At 44.9% G+C, this 21,045-nt stretch overlaps 1 protein-coding gene across 2 annotated transcripts in view; it reads right to left on the reverse strand.

Moving 5' to 3' along the window:
- The window catches only part of qki2 (QKI, KH domain containing, RNA binding 2), a 63,564-nt gene that overhangs the window by 33,890 nt on the left and 8,629 nt on the right, over positions 1-21,045 (reverse strand). For both annotated transcript variants that reach the window (XM_079493432.1, XM_079493433.1), the window contains exon 2: positions 9,371-9,519. In XM_079493432.1, the coding sequence (XP_079349558.1) occupies positions 9,371-9,519 (149 nt within the window). The remainder of the gene's footprint in view (positions 1-9,370; positions 9,520-21,045) is intronic.

Raw genomic sequence — 21,045 nt, forward strand, 5'->3', positions numbered from 1 at the left:
GTCCCACATTGTGACTGACAGGCATCAGTGTTCACATTGAGACCCTGTCCCACATTGTGACTGACAGGCATCAGTGTTCAAATTGAGACCCTGTCCCACATTGTGACTGACTGGCATCAGTGTTCACATTGAGACCCTGTCCCACATTGTGACTGACAGGCATCAGTGTTCAAATTGAGACCCTGTCTGTCCCACATTGTGACTGACAGGCATCAGTGTTCAAATTGAGACCCTGTCCCACATTGTGACTGACAGGCATCAGTGTTCAAATTGAGACCCTGTCTGTCCCACATTGTGACTGACAGGCATCAGTGTTCAAATTGAGACCCTGTCCCACATTGTGACTGACAGGCATCAGTGTTCACATTGAGACCCTGTCTGTCCCACATTGTGACTGACAGGCATCAGTGTTCAAATTGAGACCCTGTCTGTCCCACATTGTGACTGACAGGCATCAGTGTTCAAATTGAGACCCTGTCCCACATTGTGACTGACAGGCATCAGTGTTCACATTGAGACCCTGTCCCACATTGTGACTGACAGGCATCAGTGTTCACATTGAGACCCTGTCCCACATTGTGACTGACAGGCATCAGTGTTCACATTGAGACCCTGTCTGTCCCACATTGTGACTGACAGGCATCAGTGTTCAAATTGAGACCCTGTCCCACATTGTGACTGACAGGCATCAGTGTTCACATTGAGACCCTGTCTGTCCCACATTGTGACTGACAGGCATCAGTGTTCAAATTGAGACCCTGTCTGTCCCACATTGTGACTGACAGGCATCAGTGTTCACATTGAGACCCTGTCTGTCCCACATTGTGACTGACAGGCATCAGTGTTCACATTGAGACCCTGTCCCACATTGTGACTGACAGGCATCAGTGTTCACATTGAGACCCTGTCCCACATTGTGACTGACAGGCATCAGTGTTCACATTGAGACCCTGTCTGTCCCACATTGTGACTGACAGGCATCAGTGTTCAAATTGAGACCCTGTCCCACATTGTGACTGACAGGCATCAGTGTTCACATTGAGACCCTGTCTGTCCCACATTGTGACTGACAGGCATCAGTGTTCAAATTGAGACCCTGTCTGTCCCACATTGTGACTGACAGGCATCAGTGTTCACATTGAGACCCTGTCCCACATTGTGACTGACAGGCATCAGTGTTCACATTGAGACCCTGTCTGTCCCACATTGTGACTGACAGGCATCAGTGTTCACATTGAGACCCTGTCTGTCCCACATTGTGACTGACAGGCATCAGTGTTCACATTGAGACCCTGTCTGTCCCACATTGTGACTGACAGGCATCAGTGTTCACATTGAGACCCTGTCTGTCCCACATTGTGACTGACAGGCATCAGTGTTCACATTGAGACCCTGTCTGTCCCACATTGTGACTGACAGGCATCAGTGTTCACATTGAGACCCTGTCTGTCCCACATTGTGACTGACAGGCATCAGTGTTCACATTGAGACCCTGTCTGTCCCACATTGTGACTGACAGGCATCAGTGTTCACATTGAGACCCTGTCTGTCCCACATTGTGACTGACAGGCATCAGTGTTCACATTGAGACCCTGTCTGTCCCACATTGTGACTGACAGGCATCAGTGTTCACATTGAGACCCTGTCTGTCCCACATTGTGACTGACAGGCATCAGTGTTCAAATGCCCTAATAGTTGGCTTTCTGTAACACATACGCCAACAATCCACACAACAGACAGACAGACAGACAGACAGACAGACAGACAGACAGACAGACAGACAGACAGACAGACAGACAGACAGACAGACAGACAGACAGACAGACAGACAGACAGACAGACAGACAGACAGACAGACAGACAGACAGACAGACAGACAGACAGACAGACAGATGGACTGCTTTTCAGAATATGATTGTACGTGGAACTGTTCCGTGCGTGCATGCGTCACTAGTATAGTAATGTATGTGATGTGGCCCGACGTGTGTGTGTGTGTGTGTGTGTGTGTGTGTGTGTGTGTGTGTGTGTGTGTGTGTGTGTGTGTGTGTGTGTGTGTGTGTGTGTGTGTGTGTGTGCGCCGACAGGACAGAGACAGGAATAGCTCATTATTGCGTGTGTGTCGGCATGGCTCGGACAGCCATGTTCTCTTAACCTTATCTGTCACTAAGACTGAGTGATTAAGTAGGCAGCTGCCCCTCTGTGTGTGTGTTCTGTGTGTGTGTGTGTGTGTGTGTGTGTGTGTGTGTGTGTGTGTGTGTGTGTGTGTGTGTGTGTGTGTGTGTGTGTGTGTGTGTGTGTGCGTGTGTGACTCCTTCTCTTCCTCCTTCATCTACACTTGATTCTTCTTCATTTAGGACGGGAACACGTCTGGGTCGCCGTAAAGATTTTAACCACTTTAACTATTAGCTATTTTAAACCTCAGCTGTTGAAAAATAGCAGATCTACAAGATCTGTCACTACGATCTGTCGCTAAGATCTGTCACTATAGATCTGTCACTAAGATCTGTCACTATAGATCTGTCACTACGATCTGTCACTACGATCTGTCGCTAAGATCTGTCACTACGATCTGTCGCTAAGATCTGTCACTATAGATCTGTCACTAAGATCCGTCACTACGATCTGTCACTAAGATCTGTCACTATAGATCTGTCACTACGATCTGTCGCTAAGATCTGTCACTATAGATCTGTCACTAAGATCCGTCACTACGATCTGTCACTAAGATCTGTCGCTACGATCTGTCGCTAAGATCTGTCGCTAAGATCTGTCACTACGATCTGTCGCTAAGATCTGTCGCTAAGATCTGTCGCTAAGATCTGTCACTACGATCTGTCGCTAAGATCTGTCGCTAAGATCTGTCACTATAGATCTGTCACTACGATCTGTCACTATAGATCTGTCACTATAGATCTGTCACTATAGATCTGTCACTACGATCTGTCACTATAGATCTGTCACTACGATCTGTCACTATAGATCTGTCACTATAGATCTGTCACTATAGATCTGTCACTAAGATCTGTCACTACGATCTGTCACTATAGATCTGTCACTACGATCTGTCGCTACGATCTGTCACTATAGATCTGTCACTATAGATCTGTCACTACGATCTGTCACTATAGATCTGTCACTACGATCTGTCACTATAGATCTGTCACTACGATCTGTCACTATAGATCTGTCACTATAGATCTGTCACTATAGATCTGTCACTACGATCTGTCACTACGATCTGTCACTATAGATCTGTCACTACGATCTGTCACTATAGATCTGTCACTATAGATCTGTCACTACGATCTGTCACTACGATCTGTCACTACGATCTGTCACTATAGATCTGTCACTATAGATCTGTCACTATAGATCTGTCACTACGATCTGTCGCTACGATCTGTCACTACGATCTGTCACTATAGATCTGTCACTATAGATCTGTCACTACGATCTGTCGCTAAGATCTGTCGCTACGATCTGTCACTAAGATCTGTCACTATAGATCTGTCACTATAGATCTGTCACTACGATCTGTCGCTACGATCTGTCACTACGATCTGTCACTATAGATCTGTCACTAAGATCTGTCACTACGATCTGTCGCTAAGATCTGTCACTACGATCTGTCGCTACGATCTGTCACTACGATCTGTCGCTAAGATCTGTCACTACGATCTGTCACTACGATCTGTCGCTAAGATCTGTCACTACGATCTGTCGCTAAGATCTGTCACTACGATCTGTCGCTACGATCTGTCACTACGATCTGTCGCTACGATCTGTCACTACGATCTGTCACTACGATCTGTCACTACGATCTGTCACTATAGATCTGTCACTATAGATCTGTCACTATAGATCTGTCACTACGATCTGTCACTACGATCTGTCACTCTGTCACTACGATCTGTCACTACGATCTGTCACTCTGTCACTACGATCTGTCACTACGATCTGTCGCTAAGATCTGTCACTACGATCTGTCGCTAAGATCTGTCACTAAGATCTGTCACTAAGATCTGTCACTACGATATGTCACTACAATCTGTCACTAAGATCTGTCACTACGATCTGTCACTACGATCTGTCACTATAGATCTGTCACTACGATCTGTCACTACGATCTGTCACTACGATCTGTCACTACGATCTGTCACTACGATCTGTCACTAAGCGCGACACTCGCTGCCGCGCTACGATCTTGTAGATCTGCTATTTCTGAAAAATCGTGAAAGATGTGTCGCAAATCTTTGAAGTTATTCTTTCAGAGCGAACGTTTTTAACTCAAATCTTTGCTTCTGGGGCCGAGGGTCCCTGGAACAGAATATTTTCAGATGGGGGTCCGCGGCCAAATACAGATAATTCTGGGGGTCCTTGACATGAAAAAGGTTGAGCACCACTGACGTAGAAACATATATAGTTTTCAGAAAACTGTCAGGATTCAGAAGACATTCTTTTTAAACAGCCTCAGGTCTAAATGGGTTAATTTAGATGATAATCAACGTGTTGCCCATTGTACAACACGTTGATTATCTTTTTTCTTTTTCTTTTATAATTTTTATCCCATGATTTTGTAACCTATTTTTCACCCCTGTGTCAATTATCTAATGTGATCCTGGGCTCTACACACCCTCCGCCAACCTGGGGAGAGCAACGGACTGGAACTCATGCTTCCTTCATGCCTGAGTGTCCAAGTTGCTCCTTTACACCTGTCAGGGGGGAGTTTCCCTGGTTGGACGTAGCGTGTGGAAGGAACACGTTATTCCAACCAGTTCCTTTTCCCTCCATCAGGTGCCCCGGCTGGCCAGGGGGAGGCAGTTTAGAGACCATGATTACTGCATGTTTTTGTGAGGGTACCTACCCTAGATTATCTTAAGTATCTTAAGTAACCGCTCTTAAAGAGCACTTCTAGGTGGCTGCAACTTGAAACCGACCGGTGCCCTGCAGTGAAACGACAGCAGCAGGATCCGTGAGTTGCTGTGATAGGAGAAGGACATCAGATGGAATACAACCACCCTAAAGACTAATCATTGTGTATATTCCTGCACTGTACCTGCATCGAGTGATATTGGTACATAGAAATTGATCTATTGAAGATTCTGACTCTGAAATGTACATACATTTTGTTTTGATTGTATTGTTGTATTGTGCTTTCTGCTTTGGCGATGTAAACGTATGTTCTCTCATGCCGATTGAACTGTACTTTCATGTGCTTTTTTTCTCCCTGAAAACTGTTAATAAAGTATTCAATCAATCATAAGACGCTCCATCTTGTCTCCCTCGTGGCGCATACACCCTTTTTGCCCTCTCTCAACTCTCCCTCCCCCCCCCCCCCCCCCCCCCCCCCCGGTGGTGTGGGGCTGAAGTCCCCCAACATGTCTGGCTGTGTTTTGGTAACGTAATCCTCGATGCCGTGGGCATTCCTCTCATTCTGAACCCACAGCGCCGGACTTAAGGCACGTGCAGCACAGACACACAACTGCCGCGCACATACCAGATCAGAAAACACACGAAAACATGCACGTATGTACACACACACACACACACAAACACAAACACACACACTCAGACAAGACAGAGTGGTCTGCTTCTCTATATTTAACCCCTGATGTCAACTGTTCCACCGCGCCGTGTGTGTGTGTGTGTGTGTGTGTGTGTGTGTGTGTGTGTGTGTGTGTGTGTGTGTGTGTGTGTGTGTGTGTGTGTGTGTGTGTGTATGTGTGTGTGTGCGTGTGTGTGTGTGTGTGTCCATTCATGAGGCTCAACTCATCGTGCTCACATGAATGAGCGTCAGCGTTGGTTACTATTCCGAGGCAGACGTTGGCTCGGAGCAACGCGACACAGCGAAGAGATTTGGTTTAAAGGAGTTTTAAAGACTCATCACTGGAACAAGAAAATCTGAACATATCACCCCGGTACTGGCTTCACTACACTGGTACATTTTAGAATTGATTTTAAGATTTTAATACTGACTTTTAAAGCTCAGAATGGCCTATATAGCGGACCTACTTAAACCCCACCAGCCTGTTCGCCAATTAAGGTCCTCTACCTTAGCCCTACTAGAGGTGCCTAGAACAAACATGGCGACAAAGGGCCTTTTAGGGCCTTTTCAAGCAGGGCTCCCAGGCTCTGGAACAGCCTGCCATCTGACCTGAGGTCTATCCTTGGCTATTTTTAAAACTAAATTAAAGACCCACTTTTATAGGAAAGCCTTTTTAAACCGATAACCAATGTATGCTTTTAATTCCCTTGATAATGTCATTTTATTCTGCCTGCTGATTGATTGTTATTGATTGTTATGTAACACTGTTGTTTTTATATTGTTAAGCACTGCTATATAAATAAAGTTTATTATTATTAAAAAAAGGGAGTGGGACCACGTGCAGAGCCCTGTGGGACCCCAGTCAGTCACCTTAGGGCCGATTCATACTCCTATTTTAGAGCCGAATAAAAGTGGGTTGGGCTCTGTAGAGCCTACAATGTGACGTCATTTGAGGTTCGGGGGGGCGGGTACCGTCCTAAAGTCGGCTCTTCGGTGTGTATGTACATGTATGTACATTTCAGAGTCAGAATCTTCAATAGATGAATTTCTATGTACCAATATCACTGGATGCAGGTACAGTGCAGGAATATACACAATGATTAGTCTTTAGGGTGGTTGTATTCCATTTCATGTCCTTCTCCTATCACAGCAACTCACGGATCCTGCTGCTGTCGTTTCACTGCAGGGCACCGGTCGGTTTCAGGTTGCAGCCACCTAGAAGTGCTCTTTGAGAGCGGTTACTTAAGATACTTAAAGGACAACTTTAGTTTTTTTCAACCAAGGTTCATGTTTTAGGTTGTTATTAGAGAAAGTAAAAGATGAGTGTTAATTTTTATTTGCTGCTTTCTTTCGTTTTAGGGATTTTAGCTGTTTTTGACAGGGGGCGGGGGCATTCGAGCATGGGGCTAAATATGTATTTTTTTACAATATATTATGGCGATTTCTTTTTTTATTATTTACTATAGTCCTAATAGACCTCAGGAAATTACATATGGCCACAGAAGATCACAGGATCTACTGATTCTGATGGAGGCCTACTGGGGGGCAGCCACACTGTGTGTCATAGGCTCAATGTCAGTTTGACACATTCAGTAGATCTCGTGATCTTTTGTGGCCAGATGTAATTTCTTGGGGTCTATTAGGACTATAGTAAATAATAAAAAAGGAAATCGCTATAAGATGTTGTGAAAAAATACATATTTAGCCCCATGCTCGAATGCCCCCGCCCCCCTGTCAAAAACAACTAAAATCCCTAAAACGAAAGAAAGCAGCAAATGAAAAGAAATTAACACTCATCTTTTAAATAGGAGTATGAATCGGCCCTAAGGATACGTACGCAGGGTTGAAGTGGTTCGGGGGTCGTCTCAACTAACACAGTCAGTTAACACACTTTTAAAATAAAGTTCAAATTCACTTTAGACACTTTCTCACATAATGTTTATATTCAGTTTACAAGCTTTTTCAGTGATTAAATATAAAGAGTTCATATTTAAGTTTAGACACCTTTTCACCCCACCCCACTTCCCCCTTACTGTATAGGTTTCTTTTTACCTCCTTACATGATTTCCAGGTTTTTTTACATATAAGTGTATATTTGTACGACTCTAAATGTTGAATTGAACATGGTGGACCGTGTTGTAAACCAGTGTAATGCTTTATCAGTGTGTCGTCCACAGTTACTCTTAGTTGTACTTTCATGTGAAATGAACCCATTCTGCAAACTATTAATAAATACTTCAATCAATCAATGAAATTAAAGTTTAGATTGGGTTTTTTTGTGTGTTATTTTACCAAAGTTGAAAATAAGGGGCTGCCTTCACGAGGACGTCGCGGGCTGTTCCCCGCCTAAGTTTTGTGAACAATATAAAACTTACTGCGTCTACATTGCGGTTATGTTAATTATGTACGACGTCCACTCGAGACCGGTAAACTGCTCCGTTTTCAAGATAAAGATGCAGTACACATGGCTGGCCTGTAGATGGCCATCAAAAAAAAGAAAAAGCTTCTAAAAGTAGGCTATATGAAAGCGTTGGTATTTCACACAGGTGTTGCCAAATAACTAATTATCTTGATCAGATGCGCATATGACATATCTAGGTCATATCAATTTAATGAGCAGAGCAGTGCTGCTTCTCTCTCTGAGTCTGCACACACTGACTGACCAGCTAAAGTGTATGCCTACTAAACCATAATATATGACAAACCTTGGATTAATTCTTCTGAAAACAGCAGCAAGCACAAAGTAAGTGTGAGAGAGAGAGGGAGAGAGAGAGTGTGAGAGAGAGAGAGAGAGAGAGAGAGAGAGAGAGCGTGCGCGCCCCTTCTCTCGGTCAGATCATCATACACAGCTCACAACGAGGAGCGGCATGGTACATTGTGAATTTATGAGTTTGACTTTGGAGATTGAAATATATATATTCGCTGGTGCGCAACACCTCTGAATGTCAGATAATTGCTTGATTCCTTCCACCTGCTGGCAGCACAGTGCTAATCATTGCCTATTTTTTAACACGCAGCATCTCTCTCTCTCTCTCTCTCTCTCTCTTTGTGACTGTGAGACTGACACAGACGCGGTCAATAATATATAGCATAAATAATAGGCCAAATATAACACTTTCCCTCTATCTGTGATCAGCTCCTCACACACAACTCCTCTCTCGTGCATGCCTGCTCAATTGTTTGCGTGCGTGCGGGCTGCAGATCGGCTATTTTTGGAGAAGAGATTTATAGACATTATGTGCAAATATAAAATAGCTGTGATACTTATATGTAAGTGGTTATGGTGAAATAAACCATTAACACTGGTTAGTTTGGAGGGGGCGAGGGGACTATGACATCACCGTTTCAGCAAATTAGGCGGCATTCGCTGTACACACGGAGACGTGAAAGTCGCGTCTCCAAACTTTCCCACTCTGGAAGGTAGTTTCAAAATTAGCCGTTAAAGTCCCCCAAAACGCCGTCTCCGTGTGACAAAAAGGGCAGATCGGCTAATTACTTGCCCGAGAAACACCGAAATCGTCCTCGTCTGGATTGCCCCTAAGTCTTTATAAAGAAAATGTGGCTTTTGCCCCTTTTCTACAAATAACACACATTTAAAAAATGATGATAATAAAAAAAACGTTATTTTAAATATGTGTCTATTAGTTAGTGGGTTGTTTAAATTCTTGCGCTGGCGAGCCGAGGCGTCTGTCGCTGTTGAACTAAAGATAAGTAAAGATAACTAAAGATAAGCTGCCGTGAGTGAAAAGTCAATGATGGAGTGCTTTGGGGGAGGAGGCCAAAGGTCAAGGAGAGGTTTGACGGACGGCCGGGCGGTCCACTCACGTCGGGGTATTCCTTGACGGGCACGTAGAGCTTCTCCTGCAGCTGAGCCACCGGACCAATGGGCTCGGGCATCTCCTCGCAGTCCCGCCCATTGGGCACGCCCCCGTTCATTGTGTCGTTGTACATGTCCTTCCTGACTCGCCCGATCTCTGGGGGAGAGAGAGAGAGAGAGAGAGAGAGAGAGAGAGAGAGAGAGAGAGAGAGAGAGAGAGAGAGAGAGAGAGAGAGAGAGAGAGAGAGAGGAGGGGAGAGGGGGGCGTTAGTCTGAGTTGAATTGAGGTGACTTAACTCGGGTGGAGGAAATGCATGGCTGATCATAAACACTTTAAAATGGACCTTATGGTTCCATTTATAACATTTATAACATTTATAACAACACCCCCGGAGTCTAATCAAATGGGCCTTATGGTTCCATTTATAACATTTATAACATTTATAACAACACCCCCGGAGTCTAATCAAATGGGCCTTATGGTTCCATTTATAACATTTATAACATTTATAACAACACCCCCGGAGTCTAATCAACACTGAGGAGTTCACTGTGTTTATTTATTGGACGTCCGGCAGCCGACAGACAGGCTTCTTTTGTTTAAAGTGGGACATTTGGTATATAGTCTTTTTTATTGGCCTATAATATTGTCTATATACATACATTCATGAATCCACTTGCTGACCAGCTGTTAGTATTGGGCAATCTTGTTTTCCATTAACATCCTATGCTGAATCCATTCCAAGCATTAGTTTTGCACAAAAAACACTCCTTGGGCTAAAAACGGACATAGACGTCATGACAAATGTGATGAGGTCAGCACATTTTGGGCAAGTGGCTATCAAAATAAGTAGTAAAGTGTACCGCTTGGAAATAAGCGAATTAGCACAACACCCCATAGTCCCATTCAATGCAATGCAATTCAATGCAATTAATTGAGGCTTAAGGGGGGGAAATTGGGGAAATTTGCACAAAATAACACCTGGACCTCTTTGGTGGGGACGTAACAACTACAAATAACACCTGGACCTCTTTGGTGGGGACGTAACAACTACAAATAACACCTGGACCTCTTTGGTGGGGACGTAACAACTACAAATAACACCTGGACCTCTTTGGTGGGGACGTAACAACTACAAATAAAGGTAAGAAAGCCTTCTAGTATGGAATTCTCCTTTAAAGCAAAAGGAAAGTTTGAAACTTTTGACATTTTTGCCTTATAGGATGTTAATGGTAGGGTCACAAGAAACCCCTATACAAATAATTGCCCAATACTGACAGCCGGTCAGCAAGTGGATTCATGAATGTACTGTATGTATAGAGACAATATTTTAGGCCAATAAAAAAGACTATATCGGTATCCCCCCCGTCCACCTCTACTGGGGACTAATTTGGTTTGGAGATCTAACACTCTCAGAGTGTTTGGAGATCTAACACTCTCTAACACAACATGTTTCTTTTTAGACGAGAGAGAAACCTTCAACATGTTGGACCAATCAGCGGCCAGGATGACTCGACATGATTACAACTGGACCAATCAGCAGCCAGGATGACTCGACATGATTACAACTGGACCAATCAGCGACCAGGATGACTCGACATGATTACAACTGGACCAATCAGCGACCAGGATGACTCGACATGATTACAACTGGACCAATCAGCGGCCAGGATGACTCCACATGATTACAACTGGACCAATCAGCGGCCAGGATGACTCGACATTATTACAACTGGACCAATCAGCGACCAGGATGACTCGACATGATTACAACTGGACCAATCAGCGGCCAGGATGACTCGACATTATTACAACTGGACCAATCAGCGACCAGGATGACTCGACATGATTACAACTGGACCAATCAGCAGCCAGGATGACTCGACATGATTACAACTGGACCAATCAGCGACCAGGATGACTCGACATGATTACAACTGGACCAATCAGCGGCCAGGATGACTCGACATGATTACAACTGGACCAATCAGCGGCCAGGATGACTCGACATGATTACAACTGGACCAATCAGCGACCAGGATGACTCGACATTATTACAACTGGACCAATCAGCAGCCAGGATGACTCGACATGATTACAACTGGACCAATCAGCGGCCAGGATGACTCGACATGATTATACAACTAGTGAAACAGGAACCTTGTGACAGACAGACAGACAGACAGACAGGCAGGCAGGCAGGCAGGCAGGCAGGCAGGCAGGCAGGCAGGCAGACAGACAGACAGACAGACAGACAGACAGACAGACAGGCAGGCAGGCAGGCAGGCAGGCAGGCAGGCAGGCAGGCAGGCAGGCAGGCAGGCAGGCAGACAGACAGACAGACAGACAGACAGACAGACAGACAGACAGACAGACAGACAGACAGGCAGGCAGGCAGGCAGGCAGGCAGGCAGGCAGGCAGGCAGACAGACAGACAGACAGACAGACAGACAGACAGACAGACAGACAGACAGACAGACAGACAATAAGGCCTCGTGTTTATACTGGCAGTCTGTGTCTCAATCTGTCTTCTGTCATCAGAATCTATTATTGGGTCGGATGAGGAAGATAGAATCTGCCAAATGTGTGATCTGAATGAAATAGAGAATGACTGTCGTGTTGTGTTGTTTTTATTGGAGGGTCAGAGAAGATCTGTTTAACCCATTCTGGGCGGGAACCCCTTTTGGTGTTAGCATTATGTTATGCTTTAGCTATTGAAAAATAGCAGATCTACAAGCTCATAGCGCGCCACTGAGTGGCGCACTACGAGCTTGTAGGTCTGCTATTTTTGAAAAATCGAAGAACCACTGACATAGAAACATAGCTTTTTCAGAAAACTGTCAGGATGTAGAAGAACATTTTTAGAATCTGATCTCAGGTCAAAATGGGTGAATAATCTAAACTAGGGTATGCTGATATGAGGGACATGAATGATCAACTAATCAACTGGTTATTTGAAATAAATTGGCAAACTATGTAGAAACAGCCTGTCTGGGACCTGAGGAATGTAACAGCCAGTATGTTCAGTTCTGTTTGGTTATGTTTGGTTTTGCTTTGCGTAAGCTGCGTATGTATTTATGCCATCAGCGATGCCGGTATAACCAGTGTAGCAAGCAGACCTACAAGCTCGTAGCGCGGCACCGACGAGCTTGTAGATCTGCTATCTAGCTTGTAGTGTATATATCTGAATTATTGTAACTGTATGAAAATATGTCATATAATCCCATGAGGGATGATGGACCACGAGGTGGCATGATGACACTTCAATAGAATCATTCATTCATTCACTCATTCATTCACAGGGAGATAACACATACCACTGAACTCATTCATTCATGGAACGCCCTACCAACAGTCATTAAGACATGTGAATCCCTTAACTCCTTCCAAACCGCTCTCAAAGGGCCCCGCCCCCTACGGACGGCTGCAATTCGAAACTGGCCCCCGTTTCTTCCCCTCACTGTATATGTTTCTTTTACCTCCTTTATGATGAACTCCTGTTCTGTTCTTTGGCTTTATAGAAGTGTCTATTTGTACGTCTCTAAATGTTTTGATGAATTGAACAAGGTGGACCCTCTTGTAAACAAGTGTAATGCTTTATGGTGTCGTCCAACTCACAGTTAACAGTCTTTGTATTGAGTTGTGCTTGAAATGTACTGTAATTCTGCAAACTGTTAATAAATATTTCAATCAATCAATCATTCATTCATTTATATTCAAGTACTGTAGTTAAAGTGTGATCCAGATGGAGTTGCTCCAGTATCTGTACCTCCACATTATGGTTAAACCTCCACTCCACCTCATAGCGAGGTGCCGGTGCCACATTTTGCTTCACTGGAAAAATCCTGCCACGACATCCTAAAGGCTAAAAGACCTGTCATCCTTTATCCACCTAGAAAAAATGTAATTCTCAACTAGAGGCTCGTTGAATGACTTCTCTAGAACCTGCAGGGGACCCCTGAATGACTTCTCTAGAACCTGCAGGGGACCCCTGAATGACTTCTCTAGAACCTGCAGGGGACCCTTTTCTTTTATGTATGAATTATTTAACTGCAATTGATTAATTTCCTTCTCTCTTCTTTCTATTCTTCATTTCTTGCCTACAGGTCTATTCTCCCCTCAGGACTAGAGGGTGGGCGGGTATGCGTTAAAATGGTAAATGGTAAATGGTGCATTTATATAGCGCCTTTATCCAAGGCGCTTTACAGAGATTGTGCATTACATTCACCCATTCACACACCGATGGCGGCGGAAACCATGCAAGGCACCAACCTGCACATCAGGAGCAATTAGGGGTTCAGTGTCTTGCTCAAGGACACTTCGACACCAACTCTGGGGGAGCCCGGGTTCAAACTGGCAACCTTGTCTGATATTTTCAGGACAATACTTTTATACTTTTTTAAGTAATTGAATACGGGACTTTTACTACTAGTAACAGAGTATTTATATATATATATTGTGCCACTTTTACGAAAGTAAAAGTAAATGCTGTTCCCAGTGAGGCTAGTGTGAGTCACCTGCTCTAAAGTAACGTGTGTGTGTGTTAATAACTGTCCTTCTCTCCGTCCTTAACCCCAGACGGTGCACGCACGCGCACACACACACACACACACACACACACACACACACACACACACACACACACACACACACACACACACACACACACACACACACACACACACACACACACACACACACACACACACACACACACACACACACACACACACACACACACACACACAGGGAAGTCACTGAACCGCTGCCATGCACAAACTACTCATTTGTCAAAGTGTGCTCACTCGTGACCGTCATCATATTAGACTGACTGGATGTGAATCTATCAGAGTCTCAGACCACCAGATCATATTAGACTGGATGTGAATCTATCAGAGTCTCAGACCACCAGATCATATTAGACTGGATGTGAATCTATCAGAGTCTCAGACCACCAGATCATATTAGACTGGATGTGAATCTATCAGAGTCTCAGACCACCAGATCATATTAGACTGGATGTGAATCTATCAGAGTCTCAGACCATCAGATCATATTAGACTGACTGGATGTGAATCTATCAGAGTCTCAGACCACCAGATCATATTAGACTGAATGGATGTGAATCTATCAGAGTCTCAGACCACCAGATCATATTAGACTGACTGGATGTGAATCTATCAGAGTCTCAGACGACCAGATCATATTAGACTGACTGGATGTGAATCTATCAGAGTCTCAGACCACCAGATCATATTAGACTGACTGGATGTGAATCTATCAGAGTCTCAGACCACCAGATCATATTAGACTGGATGTGAATCTATCAGAGTCTCAGACCACCAGATCATATTAGACTGGATGTGAATCTATCAGAGTCTCAGACCACCAGATCATATTAGACTGGATCACTGGATGTGAATCTATCAGAATCTCAGACCACCAGATCATATTAGACTGGATGTGAATCTATCAGACCACCGCTTCATAACTTCAAACTTTCTAGTTTGATTATGCACTTTTTGACAACATCTATAGCCTGCTGGACTAGCCTAACATCTACCTAACTGTTGGACTAGCCTAACATCTACCTAACTGTTGGACTAGCCTAACATCTACCTAACTGTTGGACTAGAAACTCTCCAACATCGGGATCATCTACCTAACTGTTGGACTAGAAACTCTCCAACATCGGGATCATCTACCTAACTGTTGGACTAGAAACTCTCCAACATCGGGATCATCGTTGGAAACCCACACTGTCTCGTGTGAACTTTGAAGTGAGGGGCGTCTGTATAATGTTTATTTAGACAAGTGATCTAAAACGAACATTAAAAGTCCATAGACTTAGCTGCCATATAACGTGGGCTCGTAGACCATTGGGGAATGGGTCTGTCTGTCTGTCTCTCTAGCGATAACCTTCAACGAGGAGAGACGTTTCCCTGTGTGTTTGTTTACGGGCCAACTAACTCCTCAGATGACCAATGCTACCCTATGATGCATTTGTAATGGCATGCTCCATAATAAGAGGATACTGCAGTGCACACACACACGCACGCACACACAGACACACACGCGGGCGCACGCACGCACACACACACGCGCGGGCGCACTCACACACACACGCACGCACGCACACACACACACACACAGGCCCCGAGCACGTTAGCACGCACAGGCCTCGAGCGCTTCAGCACGCACGCACACACACACGGGGCCTCGAGCACGTTAGCACGTGCATACGTACACACACATATAAACACACACACACACACACACATGCGTGCGTGCACTCAACTCGCACACAGAATGACTGCCTCGAGTCACAAATATCATCTGACCTCAGTGGACTAACAGGCATGTCTCCCTACCCTGCGAGCCATAAGTCACCACCATAACAACCACATATAGTAGCTGTGAGTGATAAGTCACCACCATAACAACTATAGTAGCAGCTTTATAATTACAGACACAGAGACAATGACAGCCATGAGCCCCTAATAACCACTCTGACCCGCCACGCCGCTAAGGTGACTATTAAACACACACGCACGCACACACACAAGCACACACACACGCACGCCGCACACAATGTCACGTCATACTTTCCTCATGGTAAGAGTCCCAGAGGCGATTATTATTATTATTATTCTACAGTGACATGGCGGCACACACAAACGCACACAAAACAACAACATGGCCGCGAGACTTTAAAAACAGAATCCCACCCGTGTGAACTGAGGCTGTAATGAGAGCACAACATCTGTCTTGGAAGAGAAGAGCCACCCGTCGACTGATCTAATATACGGCAACCTTCCCCGTGTTTCTTCACTAGTCCCATCCAGAAGAACACAGTTTGCCGGCCACTGCTACAGAGCTGACAATGAGGTTATATCTTCCCTTCTTCTCTGGAGTCCTGCCTCAAAGCAGACCAGAGGTAGAAAACTGTCGTTCCCTGATGTCATCGCTAGGGACACATGATGTCATGTGTGTGTGTGTGTGTGTGTGTGTGTGTGTGTGTGTGTGTGTGTGTGTGTGTGTGTGCTGTACTCTGTACTGTGCTATTGTTCTAGTCATAGTGGTCAGTGGGCTCAACAGCTGTACTGTGGCCCTTCATGCTGCTCAACAGCTGTACTGTGGCCCTACAGGCTGCTCAACAGCTGTACTGTGGCCCTTCATGCTGCTCAACAGCTGTACTGTGGCCCTACAGGCTGCTCAACAGCTGTACTGTGGCCCTTCATGCTGCTCAACAGCTGTACTGTGGCCCTACAGGCTGCTCAACAGCTGTACTGTGGCCCTTCATGCTGCTCAACAGCTGTACTGTGGCCCTTCATGCTGCTCAACAGCTGTACTGTGGCCCTACAGGCTGCTCAACAGCTGTACTGTGGCCCTACAGGCTGCTCAACAGCTGTACTGTGGCCCTTCAGGCTGCTCAACAGCTGTACTGTGGCCCTACAGGCTGCTCAACAGCTGTACTGTGGCCCTACAGGCTGCTCAACAGCTGTACTGTGGCCCTACAGGCTGCTCAACAGCTGTACTGTGGCCCTACAGGCTGCTCAACAGCTGTACTGTGGCCCTTCAGGCTGCTCAACAGCGCCACTTTAGGTCACCCAGCGGTGTTGCAGCTGTCCGTACTCAAACAGACATACATACATACATTACAGTCAGACACACAAAGTCACTGAATGGAGGCCGTCGGCACCGCTCAGAAAGAGACAGCGTCAGCGGAGAGAGAGAGAGAGGAGAGAATGGGAGAGAGAGATAGAGGAGAATGGTAGAGAGAGAGAGGGAGAGAGAGAGAGAGAGAGAGAGAGAGGAGAGAATGGGGGAGAGAGATAGAGGAGAATGGGAGAGAGAGAGATAGAGGAGAATGGGAGAGAGATAGAGGAGAATGGTAGAGAGAGAGAGAGAGAGAGAGAGAGGTTATTCTAGATAAAGAACAGTGCAGTGTTACAGAGGTCTTATCTCAACACACTCCAAGCTGTCATCATGTGTTTATATATAGACACACACACACACACACACACACACACACACACACACACACACACACACACACACACACACACACACACACACACACACACACACACACACACACACACACACACACACACACACACACACACACACAGTTTCCCAACATACCACAAAGAGGAACATCCATGACCGGTGAGATATGTGGATGTGTCTGACTGTGATATATTTATTACAGCGAGCGGCCATTCTCCAACATGTTGGTGTCAAGAAGAAACAAGAACCTCCCTGGAGTTCATATCCATTCTCAAACATGTTGGTGTCAAGAAGAAACAAGAACCTCCCTGGAGTTCATATGCATGAGTTTGTCTCTGTGGATCAAAACAAGAGTTAGTTCCAGGGAGAGACGCCCATAAGAAAAGATTTGGGAAAAGTCTATATTACCCATTGTTTTTCTAATGCTACTTGATGACTTGTTTTCGTCGACTAATACTATGACGAAACATGTTCGTCGACTACCTTTTTACACTGAGGAAAACTAAATGGAAGCTAAGCCATGAGGACTAAAACTAAGACTAAATATATTGACAATTTCGTCAACAAATAAAAACTAGATTAAAATGTTAGGAAGTGGACAAGAGATCCAGTATAAATAAAACACAAGTCATTTTACACTTGGCTTCATGCTGAAAATAGCTGATCTACAAGCTATGTAGAAGGGCTATTTAGAATAGCTGATCTACAAGCTATGTAGAAGGGCTATAAAAACGACGGCATCAAGGCCCGCCAAAACACATTTTGTTCGACTAAATCAACTGTAGATTAAAATGTCGACTAAAATCTTATGATATTTAGTCGCTGTCGCTATTTTACACCCTGTCTCTACCCTCTGGCTCTGTGTACACCCTGTCTCTACTCTCTGGCTATGTGTACACCCTGTCTCTACCCTCTGGCTCTGTGTACACCCTGTCTCTACTCTCTGGCTATGTGTACACCCTGTCTCTACCCTATGGCTCTGTGTACACCCTGTCTCTACCCTATGGCTCTGTGTACACCCTGTCTCTACTCTCTGGCTCTGTGTACACCCTGTCTCTACCCTATGGCTCTGTGTACACCCTGTCTCTACTCTCTGGCTCTGTGTACACCCTGTCTCTACCCTATGGCTCTGTGTACACCCTGTCTCTACTCTCTGGCTCTGTGTACACCCTGTCTCTACCCTATGGCTCTGTGTACACCCTGTCTCTACCCTATGGCTCTGTGTACACCCTGTCTCTACTCTCTGGCTCTGTGTACACCCTGTCTCTACTCTCTGGCTCTGTGTACACCCTGTCTCTACTCTCTGGCTCTGTGTACACCCTGTCTCTACTCTCTGGCTCTGTGTACACCCTGTCTCTACCCTATGGCTCTGTGTACACCCTGTCTCTACCCTATGGCTCTGTGTACACCCTGTCTCTACTCTCTGGCTCTGTGTACACCCTGTCTCTACTCTCTGGCTCTGTGTACACCCTGCTTGCTATTAGGGACCTTAAGCAACAACGGTTTTCAGGACTGCTCCGGCGCTCCGCTACGCGGAAGTACGGCGGCTATGACGCAATCGCCGTAGCTGTCAAAATCGTTAAGCAAACAGCCGTCGGGTTCCCATCCATGTTTGGTTCCCATGGTGACGCGTCTATGCAGCAGACTATGTGTCAAACATAAACCCTTTTTTTCGCGTGTCAGCTAACTTGCCGATATTGCTTAACAGTAAGTGTGGGTTCTGCCGTAGTAGAAAGGGCTGCGACGGCGAGCAGGTTTATGTATCGATGCGGCGCTGATCCATTTCCGGTTGCCGGAGCTGACTGCCGTAGCCGTCGTTGCTTAAAGTCCCTGTACTGTACTGTACTGTACTGTACTGTACTGTACTGTACTGTACTGTACTGTACTGTACTGTACTGTACCAGTGGTTTTCAACCCTATTCATATCAAGGCCCATTATTTATTCGCTATTTGAGCCACGGAACCACCATTTGACGACATTTCGCCTTTGATTGTTTTCTTTTGCTTTAATATGTTTGGGTTTTCTTTTTCCTGTTCTGTTTGCTCTTTTTTATTTTAGTCCTTTTTTATTATTTGTTCTTGTTCAGCTCTTTGGTTGGAGCTGGTCGTTGTATGCTAGAGTATATACCGTTAATAGACTTGGTCGTTGTATGCTAGAGTATATACCGTTAATAGACTTGGTCGTTGTATGCTAGAGTATATACCGTTAATAGACTTGGTCGTTGTATGCTAGAGTATATACCGTTAATAGACTTTGGTTGGAGCTTGGTCGTTGTATGCTAGAGTATATACCGTTAATAGACTTGGTCGTTGTATGAGTATATACCGTTAATAGACTTGGTCGTTGTATGCTAGAGTATATACCGTTAATAGAGCTTGGTCGTTGTATGCTAGAGTATATACCGTTAATAGACTTGGTCGTTGTATGCTAGAGTATATACCGTTAATAGACTTGGTCGTTGTATGCTAGAGTATATACCGTTAATAGACTTGGTCGTTGTATGCTAGAGTATATACCGTTAATAGACTTGGTCGTTGTATGAGTATATACCGTTAATAGACTTGGTCGTTGTATGCTAGAGTATATACCGTTAATAGACTTGGTCGTTGTATGAGTATATACCGTTAATAGACTTGGTCGTTGTATGCTAGAGTATATACCGTTAATAGACTTGGTCGTTGTATGCTAGAGTATATACCGTTAATAGACTTGGTCGTTGTATGCTAGAGTATATACCGTTAATAGACTTGGTCGTTGTATGCTAGAGTATATACCGTTAATAGACTTGGTCGTTGTATGAGTATATACCGTTAATAGACTTGGTCGTTGTATGCTAGAGTATATACCGTTAATAGACTTGGTCGTTGTATGAGTATATACCGTTAATAGACTTGGTCGTTGTATGCTAGAGTATATACCCTTAATAGACTTTGGTTGGAGCTTGGTCGTTGTATGCTAGAGTATATACCCTTAATAGACTTTGGTTGGAGCTTGGTCGTTGTATGCTAGAGTATATACCCTTAATAGACTTTGGTTGGAGCTTGGTCGTAGTATGCTAGAGTATATACCGTTAATAGACTTTAATAGCTTGGTCGTTGTATGCTAGAGTATATACCGTTAATAGACTTGGTCGTTGTATGCTAGAGTATATACCGTTAATAGACTTGGTCGTTGTATGCTAGAGTATATACCGTTATTAGACTTGGTCGTTGTATGCTAGAGTATATACCGTTAATAGACTTTGTCAAGATAGCATATCTACAAGCTCACAATCAACACGTTGCCAACTTGCAAAGAGCTAAGTTGTAACATTGGTTATTTTCGAAGCTGAGCCGAAAAGGAAAACTGTTCTTAAACTGTTACTCATTGTGTTGGGGAGGAACGCTCCCTGGAACCCCCTCAGGGACCCCTTGGGAGTTCCTAGGACCCCCCAAGCTCGCTCTGAGAACCAGGGACATGACAGTACAGACTGCAGAGCCACAACAATCACTACTAGGAAACAAAACATGGCCTTCATTGCTTAGACATGAGCTGTTGTAACGTCATGTAGTACTGTAATGTGTGCGAGCGAGCGTGCGTCCGTGCGTGCGTGTGTGTGTGCATGCGTGCGTGCGTGTGTGCATGTGTGCATGCGTGCGTCCGTGCAAGCTGTGAGAGTCGGTTCCACA

The sequence above is a fragment of the Electrona antarctica genome (genome assembly GCF_951216825.1).
Source record: "Electrona antarctica genome assembly, chromosome: 22".
NCBI classification, from domain to species: Eukaryota; Metazoa; Chordata; class Actinopteri; order Myctophiformes; family Myctophidae; genus Electrona; species Electrona antarctica.